The following is a 16163-nucleotide window of genomic DNA, read 5'->3' on the forward strand; positions in this document are numbered from 1 at the left end:
CAGTTCAATGGGAAGATGGGGAAAGCTTGAGAGCGTGAAAAAAGATATTCTACAAACACATGTTACATCCAGAACTATTCCTCGTGGCAATGGGACTTACTTTTGCAGATAAAGAATATTCTCAAAGTATACAATGTAAGAAACATAAAAGGCAAATCCAAATCCAAAACACATCTCTCAAAAGTAATTTTCAGTTTAGCATGATATATGCCTACAACTTGGTGAAGTAGCATTGCAAAGTGGTCTCAGTAGTAAAGTTGATTTTATTCAAGTGAGGAAAGGTGAGCTTCAAAGTTGAAAATGAAGGCTATTAACATTCAGGAATAGCATCTTGGCAAATTATGGAGAGAAATCTGGTAAATAGCCTGAACTCATTAGCAAGCTAATCTTAATAACATCAAAAATGCTGCAGGCCCTTGCTGATCTCAACACCTTGTCTCAGATTCATTGACTTACTGTGTGGTGAGCAGAACGAGTTTGGACTCCATAAAAGTCACCCTGGACATGAAATGACACATATATGTAATATACCTGGCATGGGATAAAGGTTATGAGTTCTGTTTCCCTGGGGTGTTTTTGCTTTTAAAAGCAACAGATTAAAAATCAACTTAAGGAGAGAACAAGATGGCGGAGGAGTAGGTGGAATACATCTCTCTCCACGGATACCCCAGGAATACACCTTCAGACACAGAAGTCCATGTAGAACACCAGCCAAGAGTAGACAGGAGTACCTGACCAGTGGAAAAGAATATACAGAACCAGGCAAAACTTGGTAGGATGAAGGAACTAGGGGGGAAAAGAGGAGTTTTAGTAGGACTGGACCTGCCCTCAGTCGGTGGGGGAACTGAAGTAGGGGTCCAATCCCCACATTGGGGCAACTGTCTGAGTCAGAGGAAAAACATATAAGTCTGAGAGAGAAACAGCTGATCTGTGGCAGCCTAAATGGAATGAGAATTAGACAGTCCTTCCCACAGTCACACATACCCCGGACAGGGAGGCAGGTCACCTGGAAGGCACAGTGGCAGGGAGCTGGACTTTAGGGATTGTGGAGCAATCCCAGGGCGAGGGCTGCTACTGACTGTGGAGAGCTGGATTGAGGGGATGTGAGGGAGAAGATTGTGGTGGGAAATGCCTGTGGAGGAAAGCCAGGCAACCATGGAAGCAAGGCGGTACTGCTCAGTCACGCGTAGGGGGTATAACCATCACCATGGCCTCTCTCCTCCCACACAACAGCAGCAGTTAATCTTTAAAGTATACAAATCTTTATCTATCTCTATTTAACTTTGCATATCTATTCTTTCTTCCTTTTCTTTCTTTCCTTTCCTCTTAACATATTTGTTAGTTTTATTTTCATTGCTTTATTCCTCAGTTGGCACCTTGTTTTAGTTTTGTTTTCCAGTCTGTGCTTTAGTTAGTTTTGTTCTGGTAGATATAACTTTTGCTTTCCTTTGTTTGCCAGGTCAATCTATTGTACTTTATTTTTGTTGGACTGTTTTGATTTTGCTTATGGGTATATAAGTATATGTTTATATTCAGTCACACTTTTTATTGTTGTTATAGACCTCTGCCTCTACGTTGGGCTTTTGCAGTTCTATGGAGTTTTACTTATTTTTTCTTTCTTCTTCCTTTTTTTCCTTCTTTTTCTTTTTTATAACTTTTTTTAAAACCTATCATATTTTTTCTACATTTATTCCTTTGTCTGCCTTTCCTACTGCTCTTTTCCCCTTGCAGTTAATCTTTAATGTAAATAAATCTTCTTCATCTACCTCTATTTAACTTTGCATATCTATTCTTTCTTTTCCTTCTCTCCTTTCCTCTCAACATATTTGTTAGTTTTGTTTTCATTGCTTTATTCCTCACTTGGCACCTGGCTTTAGTTTTGTTTTCCAGTTTGTGCTTTAGTTAGTTTTGTTCTTAACGGGCAAATATAATTTTTGATTTCCTTTGTTTGCTGGATCAATTCTACTGTATTTTGTGTTATTTTGGACTATTTGACTTTGCTCATGGGTTTATATGTATATGTGTATATTCCATTATTTTAAGTATTATTTGCCTGATTTTGTAATTGCCATTTGCCTGGGATTAATCTTTGGTTTCTCATTTTTTGACATTTGTTTTAATCTCACTTAATGCCATGACAAACCACTTGTAGAATCTTCGTTCCTGACCAGAGATCAAGCCCTGAGCCTTTGGAGTGGGAGCACTGACTCCAACACTCTAGACTACCAGAGAACGAACTCTAGGGAGCATCAGACAGTGAGAACTCACACAAAGGAAACCACTTGAATACAAGACCCAACATCACCCAACCACCAGTAGCACCTGTGCAGGGCACCTCATCTAAATAACAAACAGAACAAGAATACAAACTCAATCATTAGCAGACAGGATTACCACCTCACTCAGCCTTGCCCATCAGAGGAAAAACAAACAAACAACAACTCAGCATAAATCTTACCCACACAAACCACTGGACCAACCTTAGGAGGGCAGAAACCAAAAGGAAGAAAGAATTCAAACTTGAAGCTTGGGAAAAGGAGACCTCAAACACAATAAGTTAAAAAAAAATAATGAAAAGGCAGAGAAATACCACACAAATGAAGGAACAAACTAGAAATACAGAAGTCCAAATAAATGAAGAGGAAATAGGCAAACTACCTGAAAAAGAATTCAGAATAATGATAGTAAGATGATCAAAATCTTGAAAACAAAATGTGGAAAATGCAAGAATCAATTAACAAAGACCTAGAAGAATTAAAGAATAAACATACAGAGACAAACAACACAATTACTGAAATTATAAATACTCTAGAAGGAATCAACAGCAGACTATCTGAAGCAGAAGAATGAATGAGTGAACTGGAAGATAAAATGTTGGAAATAACCTCTGAAGAGCAGGACAAAGTAAAAAGAATGAAAAGAACTGAGGATAGTCCAGAGACCTCTGGGACAATATCAGATGCACCAACATTCAAACTATAGGGGTCCCAGAAGAAGAAGAGAAAAAGAAAGGATATGGAAAAGTTTTGAAGAGATTATAGTTGAAAGTTTCTCAACATGGAAAAGGAAATAGTCAATCAAGTCCAAGAGGCACAATGAGTCCTATACAGGATAAACCAAAGGAGAAACACGCCAAGACAAACACTAATCAAACTAACAAAGACTAAATACAAAGAAAGAATATTAAAAGTATGAAGGGAGAAGCAACAAGTAACATACAAGGGAAATCCCATATGCTTAACAGCTGATCTTTCAGCAGAAACTCTGCAGGCCAGAAGGAAATGGCAGGATATATTTAAAGTACTGAAAGGGAAAAATCTACCCAGCAAGGATCTCATTCAATATTGATGGAGAAAAAAAAAAAGCTTTTCAGACAAGCAAGAGAGTTCAGTACCACCAAACCAGCTTTACAACAAATGTTACAGGGACTTATATAGTCAAGAAGTACAAGAGAAGAAAAAAGATCTACACATTCAACCCCAATCAATTAAGAAAATTACAATAGGAACATATATATCAATAATTACTTTAAATGTAAATTGATTAATGCTCCAACAAAAAGACACAGGCTGGCTGAATGGATACAAAAACAAGACCCATATATATGAACTGTCTACCAGAAACCCACTTCAGACCTAAAGACACATATAGACTGAAAGTGAGAGAATGGAAAAATATATTCCATACAAATAGGAAGGAAAAGAAAGCTGGAGTAGTAATCCTCATATCAGACAAAATAGACCTTAAAATAAAGAAGATTATAAGAGATAAGGAAGGACACTACATAATGATCAAGGGATCAATCCAAGAGGAAGATGTAACAATTATAAATATCTATGCACCCAACATAGGAGCACCTCAATGCATAAGACAAACTAACAACATAAAAGGAAAAATTGACTACTGTCACAATAACAGTAGGAGACTTTAACATCCCACTCACACCAATGGACAGATCATCAAAACAGAAAATTAATAAGGAAACACAAGTCTTAAACAAAACATTAGATGAAATGGACCTCATTGATATCTTCAGGACATTCCATCCAAATGCAAAAGAATACACCTTCTTGTCAAGTGCACATGGAACATTCTCCAGGATAGAACACATCTTGGGTCACAAATCAAACCTCAGTAAATTTAAGAAAATTGAAATTGTATCAAGCATCTTCTCCAACCACAATGCTATGAGACTAGATATCAATTACAAGAAAAAAACTGTAAGAAACACAAATACATGGAGATTATACAACACATTTCTAAATCACCAACAGGTTGCTGAAGAAATAAAAAAGGAAATCAAAAATTTTCTAGACAAATGACAATGAAAACATGACAACTCAAAACCTATGGGATGCAGCAAAAGCAGTTCTAAGAGGGACATTTATAGCAATACAATCCTACCTCAAGAAAGAGGAAAAACATTGAATAAACAACTTAACTTTACACCTAAAACAACTGGAAAAAGAAGAACACAAAAAAAAAGCCCAAAATTAATAGAAAGAAAGAGAAATTTATTTCTGAGCAGAAATAAGTGAAAAAGAAATGAAAGAAACAACCATAAAGATAAATAAAAACAAAAGCTGGTTCTTTGAGAAGATAAACAAAATTGACAAACCTCTAGCCAGACTCATCAAGAAAAAAGATAGAAGAATCAACAAAATTAGAAATAAAAAAGGGGAGGGTACAACAGACAATGCAGAAATACAAAGGATTATGAGACTATTATGAACAACTATGTGGCAATAAAATGGATAACTGGGAAAAACTGGACAGATTCTTAGAAAAGTTCAATATTCCAAGACTGAACCAAGAAGAAGAAATTATGAACACCCAACTACAAGCACTGAAATTGAAGCTGTGATCCAAAATCTCTGAAAAAAACATAAGTCCAGGACTAGATGGCTTAACAGGAGAATTCTATCAAACATTCAGAGAAGAGCTAATGCCTATACTTTTAAAACTATTTCAAAAATTTGCAGGGGAGGAACACTACAAAATTCATTCTAAGAGGCCACCATCACTCTGATACCAAAACCAGACAAAGACAACACAAAAAAAAGAAAACTGCAGGCCAATATCACTGACGAACATAGATGCAAAAATCCTCAACTATACATAGAAAACCCTAAAGACAGTATTAGAAAATTACTAGAGCTATTCATTGAATTTAGCAAAGTCGCAGGATACAAAATCAATACACTTGCATTTTGATATACTAACACTGAAAAATCAGAACGAGAAATTAAGGAATCAAGACCATTCACCACTGCAACAAAAAGAATTAAATATCTAGGAATAAACTTACCTAAGGAGACAAAAGAAATGTACACAGGAAATTATAAGACACTGGTGAAAGAAATCAAAGATGACATAAACAGATGGAGAGATATTCCATGTTCCTGGGTAGGAAGTATCAATACTGTGAAAATAACTATACTACCAAACACAATCTACAGATTCAATGCAATCCCATCAAATTACCAATGGCATTTTTCACAAAACTAGAACAAAAAATTTCACAATTCATATGGAAACACAAAAGACCCTGAATAGCCAAAGCAGTCCTGACAAAGAAGAATCAAGCTGGAGGAATCAACCTTCCTGACTTCAGGTTATACTACAAAGCTATAGTCATCAAGTGCGGTAGTGACACAAAAACAAAAATATAGACCAATAGAACAAGATAGAAAGCCCAGAAATAAACCCATGCACCTATGGGTACCTTATTTTTGACAAAAGGGGCAAGAATATACAATGCGGCAAAGACAGCCTCTTCAATAAATGGTGCCGGGAAAACTGGACAGCTACATGTGAAAGTATGAAATAGAACACTTTCTAACACCATACACAAAGATAAACTCAAAATGGATGAAAGACCTAAATGTAAGACCAGAAACTATTAAACTCTTAGAGGAAAACATAAGCAGAACACTAAACAACATAAATCAAAGCAAGATCCTCTATGACCCACCTCATAGAGTAATGAAAATAAAAACAAAAGTAAACAAGTGAGACCTGATTAAACTTAAGAGCTTTTGCACAGCAAAGGAAACTATAAGCATTGTGAAAAGACAACCCTCAGAATGGGAGAAAATAATAGCAAATGCAACAACTGACAAAATATTAATTTCCAAAATATACAAGCAGATCATACAATTCAATGTCAGAAAAACAAACAACCCAATCAAAAAGTGGGGAAAAGACCTAAACAGACTTTTCTCCAAAGAAAACATACAGATGGCTAACAAACACATGAAAAGATGCTCAACATCACTCATTATTAGATAAATGCAAATCAAAACTACAAACCACAAAATCACCTTACACTGGACAGAATGGCCATCATCACAAAATAAATCACATTTATTGTCTGCAAACAATAAATCCTGGAGAGGGTGTGGAGAAAAGGGAGTGCTCTTGCACTGTTGGTGGGAATGTAAATTGATACATCCAGTATGGAAGATAGTATGGCGATTCCTTTAAAAACTAAGAATAAAACCACCATATGACCCAGCAATCCTACTCCTGGGCATATACCCTGAGGAAACCAAAATTGAAAAAGACACATGCATCCCATTGTTCACTGCAGCACTATTTACAATAGCTAGAACATGGAGGCAGCCTAGATCTTCTTTGACAGATGAATGGATAAAGAATTTGTGGTATATATACACAATGGAATATTACTCAGCCATAAAAAGGAATGTATTTGAGTCAGTTCTGATGAAGCGTCCTAGAACCTTTTATACAGAGTAAAGTGAGTCAAAAAGAGAAAGGTAAATATTCTAACACATATATATGGAATTTAGAAGAATGGTACTGAAGAACTTATTTATAGGGCAGCAATGGAGAAACAGACATGGAGAATAGACTTATGGACTTGGGGAGAGGGGAGGAGAGGGTGAGATGTATGGAGAGAGTAACATGGAAACTCACATTACCATGTGTAAAATAGAGAGCCAACGGGAATTTGCTGTGTGGCTCAGGAAACTCAGACAGGGGCTCTGTATCAGCCTAGAGGGGTGGGGTGGGAGGGAGATGGGAGGGAGGTTCAGAAGGGAGGGGATATATGCATACCTATGCCTGATTCATGTTGAGGTTTGACAGAAAACAGTTAAAGCAACTATCCTTCAATAAAAAATAAATTAAAAAAATGCTGCAGGTTGACATAACAGAATCTACTACAAAACTTATTAATTAATGTCTATTCTTGTGAATGTTAAAAGTGAAAAACATGGTCATAACACACCCAGATTAATGTTCAAGCTATTTGCACCAAAATTTTAGCCTTAATAATTCCCATGGGAAAAAAATTACTGATTTTTTACAGAATATGAATGACTTAAGAATAAAAAATGCATTTTATACCCAATTTTACTGAACATAAATATGACTTTGCAAGCTTCTTTTAAACCATGACAATGAAATCTCCATATAAAGCTGATGCAGCACATAAGTGCTACTCAAGGCAAAGAGAATTCTTATATTATAATCTTCATTTTATATACATGTTTTTTGAAACATGACAGGTTAAAAATTTATCAACTAGTCACTGCTATATTTACCATCTTCTTCAGTAAGCACATTTATGGGTGCACTCCGAATTCCTTCACCTTTGAGTGTACTAGCTGACACCTCAATTGTATACTGCGTGTACTTCTTCAGTCCTAAATAGAAATAACATAGATAAGACTTACAAAATAACCTTTAAATATATGCAGGAAACAAACTATGAAATGTTTCTTAACAACCTTCCAAAAGGAAAAACTAAGTGAAAATGTAGTTCTTAGAATAGTAACTCATCTTATGAAGAAAAAACTATATAGAAATATGTGGGAAAGAACTGAAAGTGTTCTTTCATGTGATCTGCAATAAACTTCTACGTTATTGAACCAAAGAGCCAGAACTGTCACACTCTGTATGAAACTAATTACACTCAGCACTTAAAACAACAAGCCAATGTTTTGTGGTCACTCAGTCAAAATAAATGTAAATATCCAACATTATATTTTTTTACCTTTAATATTCTGAATCAAAGAAGCTGTATTTATCACTCTTTCCTCATTTTCATTACTTTTCATTAGGTAAATTGTATATGTTTTTATAATTCCATTGGGACTACTTGGAGGTAGAAATGACAGCTCAATCTCTCCAGAGGTAATATTTTTGTAAGTAATATTTTCTGGTGCACTATCAGGCACTGAAAACAAACAAACAAAAATGTATATACAGCATAAACAATTCTACGCTTATAATGTATTCTGCTGACGTTTTCACCCCAGTGGTCTGGGATACACACACATATACACACTTGTTAAGTCACTTAGTCATGTCTGACTCTTTGTGGCCCCAGGGACTGGGGCCTGCCAGGCTCCTCTGTCCATGGGATTCTCCAGGCAAGAATACTAGAGTGGGTAGCCATGCCCTCCTCCAGGGGATCTTCCCAACCCAGGGATCGAACCTGTGTCTCCTGTGGCTCTAGCACTGCAGGTGGATTCTTACCGTTGACCCACCAGGAAAGTCCATACACACACACACACACACACACACACACACACACTCACACACACACACATATCAGAACATTCACTAGAATGCAATTATAATAAATATCCTAAATGTAGAAAAATATGGGTAAGTTATACCACTTGCAACTGTGCAAGAAAAATTTCATCTCAAAGAAAATTCATACAACTCTAGGAATAATGTTTATTGGATGATATTTTTTATCAAAATACTTGAGACTATACTAAACTTCTTACTGTGCAGAACATGCAGATACAGTGGTACCGAGGTAGATGCAGGGAAATGGTTCCAGGGTCCCCATGCCCCCACCCCTTTCATGGATACCAAACTCCAAAGATGCTTGAGCTCCTTACATAAAACTGCACAGTATTTGCAAAGAACCTAACGACATCCTCCTGTATACCTTAAATAGTCTCTAGATTATTTATAATACCTAAAACAATGGAAATACTATGTAAATAATTGTAAATACAATGGAAATGCTATGTAAATAGTTGCCTGCCAGCATGCAGGAAATTTAAGTTATGCTTTTTGGAACTTTTTTTCTACAACTTTTTTTCAAATACTTTCAATGCACAGTTGGTTGAATCTGTGGATTCAGGGCCCACAGATACAGGCTAACTGTACAAGAAGGAGAACTTGAAAACACTTAAAAATTGATTCTATGTTTCATTAATGATAACAAATAAATGGTTAATAGATTAGTTTTGATATACAACATGATCTATGACAAAGCAAGGATCCTCTCCTAGATAAAAGGAAAGGATACAATAACCTGCATATAATAACCTGGTAACAAAACAGTCTCCTAAGGATGTGTGTGCTTAGTCACTCAGTCTTGTCTGACTCTTTGTGACCTCCTAAACTGTAGCCTTGCAGGCCTCTCTGTTCATGGGATTTTCCAGGCAAGAATACTGGGCAGATTGCCATTTTCTTTCATTTCTTGCTTCTCTTGCATTGCAGGTGGTTTCTTTACTCATTGAGCCATCAGGGAAGCCCCAGGATACAATTTATCAATAAATAAAACACCTGTTTCCTGTATCTACTAATGCTTTTATTATACTGAATGCAATGGCCACAAAATGGTTCTCTACATATATTCAACTACTAATACTACACAGTGGGATTCCAATTCTAGAAAATTGGATATTGGAAAAGCTACACTAAATTGAATGATCATTACAATTAAAAGAAGTAAAACTTTATATAAAATTAACCTTTTTCTTGTAAGGAATTGCAGAGCTGGCAAAGAAGTCAGAAGTCTATGGTGGGCCAAAAACAAATACAAAAAAACAAACAAAAATAAAATAAACAAAAAAACAAAGTAAAAATAGGAGTTCTGATATGAAAGCTGGAACAAAAGCCTGCTCTGACTCACTGGGTAACGGTCAATCCTGGTGACTCTGAGTTTCTGTATTAACTACTGTGTGGAGACCCAGAAAAAGAAGACAAAACCTTGGGCCAGTAGAAGGGTAAAAAATATCCCTGCACCAAGTGGTGGGTCCCCAAAGAATGCAATTCCAACAAGACCCATGATACGGGCCAATTCTGGGGGCTCTCTGAATTCTTCAGCAGATTGCCATAGAATTGAACGTGAGTGGTTCTTCCTAGACTTGTGCAATGTGGTACGTTCACTCTCACAGAACAAGGAGTGAGAAGGAAACCTACCAAGCAAAAGAGGACAGAAAAGTAACTTTTTTCCACTTATTGTGCCTCTGGAGAGAGTGGTGGAATAGAAAAAATGAAAAAAAAAAATACAAAAACTATGTATTGTTGGAACTGTAAGCCTATCCCTATGAGCATACGTGGCCCTAATTCATGGAACATGTATAATCACTTAGAACCAGACACGGAACAATGGACTGCTTCAAAATCGGGAACAGAGTATGTCAAAGTTGTATAACGTTATCCTGCTTATTTAACTTAGATGCAGAGTACATCGTGTGAATGCTGGGCTGGATGAACACAAGCTGGAACCAAGACTGCCAAGAGAAATATTAATAATCTCAGATATCCATTTGACATCAGCCTAGTGGCAGAAAGCAAAGAAGAATTAAAGATCCTCTTGATGAAGGTGAAAGAGGAGAGTGAAAAAGCTGGCTTAAAACTCAACATTCAAAAAAACAAAGATTATGGCATCTGGTCCCATCACTTCATGGCAAATAGAAGGGAAACAATGGAAACAATGACAGACTTTATTTTCTTTGGCTCCAAAATCATTGTGGAAAGTGACTGCAGCCATGAAATTGAAAGACGCTTGGTCTTTGGAAGAAAAGTTATGACAAATCTAGACAGCATATTAAAAAACAGAGACATTACTTTGCCGACAAAGATCTATATAGTCAAAGCTATGGTTTTTTCCAATAGTCATGCATAGGTGCGAGAGCTATACAATAAAAAAGGATGCTGGTGGGATTTAGTTGCTAGGTCATGTCTGACTCTTGTGACCCCATGGACTGTAGCCTGCCAGGTTCCTCTGTCCATGGGATTCTCCATGCAAGAATACTGGAGGGGGTTGCCATTTCCTTCTTCAGGGGATCTTCCCGACCCAGGAATCAAACCCAGGTCTCCCACGTTGCAGGAGATTCTTTACCTACTGAAGACTGTTTACATTTACCATTGCAGATGCTTTACCAACTAAGCTACAAGTGAAGCCCAAAAAGGATGAGTGCCAAAGAATTGAGGCCTTCAAACTGTAGTGCTGGAAAAGACTCTTGAGAGTCCCTTGGACAGCAAGGAGATTGAACCAGTAAATCCCAAAGGAAATCAACCCTGAGTATTCATTGGAAGGATTGATGCTGAAGCTGAAGCTCCAATACTTTGGCCACCTGATGCAAAGAACCAACTTGTTGGAAAAGACCCTGATGCTGGGAAAGACTGAAGACAGGAGGAAAAGGGACAACAGAGGATGAGATGGTTGGATGGCATCGCCAACTCAATGGACATGAGTTTGAGCAAGCTCTGAGAGTTAGTGATGGGCAGAGAAGCCTGGCATACTGCAGCCCATGGGGTCACAAAGAGTTGGACACGACTGAGCGACTGAACAACAAATATAGCCTGAAAAGACCTCTACTTCAGAACAGAAATTAAAATGAATTTGTAATACTGAGTTTTGCCATTACGCAAAAGCAACTAGCAGAAGCTAACACATTCTCTCTGAAGAAACTCAACTTTAACTTAGGTCACAATTAGACAGAAAAGTGATACCAATTGAAAAACTACTGGAATTCTCTACCCAGAAAAATTAACAAGAGCAAAATACCAACACAGTCAGCCAATCAGAAACAGAGAGAAAGCCATCAATGTAATCTCACCAGCTGAAACTGTAAGCAATGCATTGACACAGAAAAATACTTGCAGGAGATAAAAGACCATAGTTGGAAAGATAATGGTTTAAAATTGCCTTCATAGAACAATAATGATTAACCTGAGGTTTAAACAATATAAACTAGATATATATATTATCATTGCCAATACCATAATGCCATTACAAGTTCTCTTCCTTCAAGAGAAAGAATTCAACCTTTTTACTGGTATTCTAAATACAATGGATATAAATATGCTACTAATAAATTTAGTAAAGAAAATTCAGAAGCCTTGAAAATATAGAAAAGTACCCCTCACCCCCAATATTACCTGTTATGGAATGTATTGCATCTAAGGCAGACTTAACAGGAAAAACTTACATAAAAATGCTGACATTTCCAAAACTTTGGGAAGAACTTTAATTCGATGCACAGCTTGATATAACAATATAATTCTACAATCCCTCCCCAAATATTCAAATTCTTCCCTAGTATCTTCCTAAGCCAACACACTAAATTGAGAAAAATCCTCAATAAGTACTCTGCTTCCATAACCTTCTGGCTCTAAGTGAAATCTCAAAACTGCTTGAGAATACTACAACATAGCACTCTTGCGTTGGTAGCTATTTGTTTTTCTCTCATCATCTCTGTAACCATAGGGCCTAGAACCCTTTCCTTATCAAAATCTGTTCTTTCCTCTTCCTGAAAAACTCCAGGTGCTCCCCCTCCTTTAAGACAATCATCCAGTGGTTCTCTGCCATTTCTCCAAACATCTTAAAAATGCAGTCACCTGACAACTGACCTCCTGTCTACCACTGTGAGATGTCAAATTGATGGAAATAACCTGTGTAATTCCCTAGACTCTGTATTCCTTGAGCTCCACAATCCCAATATTTTTTTCCTCCACCTCACTCTAACCAGTAGCCTTCACGGCAACACCTGAGACCTTCATGACTAATAACTGCCAATATTCCTCTCTTTGGCAACTATCTACGTCTCCAGTTGACTGACCACTATATCATCAATTCAACAAGTCACTGACCCTCATCAAGTCTTTACTTCCCATCACCACTCTTAATGTCCTCATCTCCCTGCTTACTCAGGTCAGACAGTCTATCACTAAAATCACTCCCTAGCAATCTCCATCAACTCCTTTTTCTATCTTACTTTTCTGGCAAAATTTCAACGTTGGTTAAACTGAACTCAGGGCTAGTCTACATTCACAATGCAACAGGTGAACATGTCTGAATAAAATACCACTGCATGCTGACTAGCCTTACTTTAATTTATAACCTCAAATCTCAATCTTTTTCCATCACTTGGCAGTCTATCTATGTTTCAGTTAAACCAGTCTTTTAATCTGTTATGCTTGTTTTCATCATCTTCCTCTCCACAAACATCCAGCATCTTTTCCCCCTTTTATTCAAACCTGATAAACCTGCTTCTAATTTCGAGAAAATAAAAACAGTCAAAGAGGACTATATATTTTCCTACCACTCATCTTCAACTGCCTTCTTATCTAAAACCTAGTCCACTTCTGCACTAAATTCCATTCCATCTACCTAGTTAGACTTTAGACTTGATGTTTTTTCCTCTCTGTTGTATTTTTAGTTTATCTCTCATCATTGAATCATTTCTATCATGATATATACATTGTATGGGTCTTCCCTGGTAGCTCAGCAGGTAAAGAATCCGCCTACAAGCAGACCCTGGTCCTATCCCTAGGTTGGGAAGATCCCCTGGAGGAGGGCATGGCAACCCACACCAGTATTCTTGCCTGGAGAATCCCCACGGACTGAGGAGCCTGGTGGGCTACAGTCTATGGGGTTGCAAAGAGTCGGACATGACTGAGTGCCTAAGCACACATACACACACACACATCGTATACAAGTGAACACACATCAGTTATTGCTCTATTCTGTCCTCCACTCTATATCCACATTTCTCAAATTTTGCCTTTACCCATTTTCTCCACTCTCTTGCCTATCATGCTCTTTTAGTCCCACTTCAGTTAGGCATTTTCTCCTCATTTTTAACCATGAAACACACTGTCATGGTGTCATCAATGACCTTCATCTTGCCAAACCACTAATCAATCGTGTACCATTACTTCACTGTCAGGGGCTTCCCTCGTAACTCAGTGGTAAAGAATCTGCTTGTGATGCAGGAGATGCAAGTTCGATCCCTGGGTCAGGAAGATCCTCTGGAGAAGGAAATGGCAACCCACTGCAACACTCTTGACTGGGAAATCTCATGGACAGAGAGGAGCCTGTCAGGCTACAGTCCATGAGGTAGCAAGAGTCAGACACGACTTAGTGACTAAACCACCATCACTTCACTCTCAGTAGCACTTGACATAGGAAACAAATTGCTTCTAATTTAAAATATCTATTCATTAGACTTCCAAGACAAGACCTTCTCCTGACTCTCCTCCGACCTCACTGGCCACTCCTGCTTATCCCTTGACTGGCTCCTCCTTGACTTCCCAAAGTGTCTATGTCCTATTACCTGAGGACATAGCGGTATGCTTCTTTTCAACTCTGTCTCCACTCACCCAACATATGGTGATGCTTTTAGATGGTATATTCAACCCTGGATCCTTTCCATGAGTTTTAAACTTATATGCCCAGTTGCCTTCATGACAGGCACTTGAGTATTTCAAACATGTTCAAAACATGAACTCCTAAGATTTCTCCAACCTGATCTCCTCCCCAGACTTCCTCATTTCAGTAAATGGCACCTCATTCACCAAGATGCTTAGGCCAAAAACCTAATAGTAAATCTTCAGTTTCCTCTTTATTCCCACATCCAATGTATTCAGAAGCAATCTTCTAAAACTGCAAAACATATCAAAATCTCATTGCCTAATTCTCCAATAGCTTCACATTAAAATTAAACATCACATTCCTTAGTATGGCACCCACGAAGGCTTGGCCCACCTCTGCCTCTCTCTCTCCCTCCTCATCTGCTAATTATATCCCGTAGCTCACACTGCTCAAATGAGAGGAATGGTCTCCTCTTCCTCAGACACATCAAGTGCCTTCCCTCTTCAGGAACTTGGTAATTGCTATTCCTCCTCTGGAACATTTTCTTCCTTATCCTTATCTACATAAATCTCACACATTACTAATATCTCTAGGCAAATATAACCTCCTCAGAGAGGCCTTTTCTCAGTCTTCCATCTCAAATTGCCTGCTCATTCTTCTATAACTCTCTTTTCTTTTCCTGATTTTTTTTCAAGGAATTTGCCAGTATCAAAAATCATATATATTATTTGTTTACTAGTTTATCTTCTCTGACCCTTCTAGAGTATTAAGTTCCAGAAAAACAGAAATCCTGCCTTATTTACTGCTGTAACTATAGTGCCTGGTTCAGTGGTAGTACGTGATATGGAATCCATACAAAGTTTGTTCAGTGAATGAAAACCTATGCTCAAGATGGTACAGAATATATTTAAAACAAAGGAGAACTTTACATCTAAGGAAAGTAAACTTACATCTAAGCAAAGTAATTTACATCTAAGGAAAGTAATTTACAACTAAGTAAGTGAGATTGAATTGAATAGCTCTTTAATTGCAAGGGGAAAAAAGAATTAGTGATGCTCGCTTGAATTTTATAAATCAGTATAACTTGTGATTTTGAAAAGTTCTCATTGGAATTCACTAACTCGTCCCTGTGGATTTACCTGCCTACCACCCGCAGCCAGGATATAAATATGCAGCCCTGACCCCAGGCTTACATCCTATGCATTTTTATTCATTTCTCCTTAGGGGATAACCCATGCTGAACCTTCAGGGAAAATAAAGCAAGACAGATTTAATGACTTGATGATTTTTAAGAGTAATCACATATTTAAATTTTTCTGAAATAGCATGGTGCTTCCAATTGTAGAAGTAGCACATAAAATGGATAACTCATGAATGAAAAGTAATTATTATATCAGTTGGAATAAGCTGAAGCTATTAAAACCTAAAAATAAAGAACAATTTAGTTCATGATCATCCTAAAATAGTGGGATGTTATCTTGGGTACGCCAGAAGATTATTGTTTGGCATGGATAGTTTTAATGTTACATAGAGAAAGTAATAAAATGCCTTTCATTAACATGAATAAATTTATACATCCCACACAAAGTTTTGATCAACAACTAAGTTACAATCCCCTAGTAGTTATTGCCCCAATTCAGACTTACTCAAGGCAGTGGTTAAGGCTTACTGTAAAAAAAATTATGTCTTAAAAAAGGAAAGGAAAGAAAATATACATACATAGATCATCAAAGGATAATCTGTATGGGAACTTAAAAATCTTTACGTGGTTACTGTGCCCTAA

General features: G+C 37.2%; 1 protein-coding gene across 1 annotated transcript in view; it reads right to left on the reverse strand.

Annotated features, from left to right (window-relative positions):
• The window catches only part of PTPRQ (protein tyrosine phosphatase receptor type Q), a 293179-nt gene that overhangs the window by 173138 nt on the left and 103878 nt on the right, over nt 1-16163 (reverse strand). Inside the window, exons 33-34 of the mRNA XM_043446813.1 lie at nt 8021-8203; nt 7569-7670 (exon numbers count right to left, since the gene is read on the reverse strand). Coding sequence (XP_043302748.1) covers nt 7569-7670; nt 8021-8203 — 285 coding nt within the window. The remainder of the gene's footprint in view (nt 1-7568; nt 7671-8020; nt 8204-16163) is intronic.

This window comes from Cervus canadensis, chromosome 25, assembly GCF_019320065.1.
Source record: "Cervus canadensis isolate Bull #8, Minnesota chromosome 25, ASM1932006v1, whole genome shotgun sequence".
Classification (NCBI taxonomy): domain Eukaryota; kingdom Metazoa; phylum Chordata; class Mammalia; order Artiodactyla; family Cervidae; genus Cervus; species Cervus canadensis.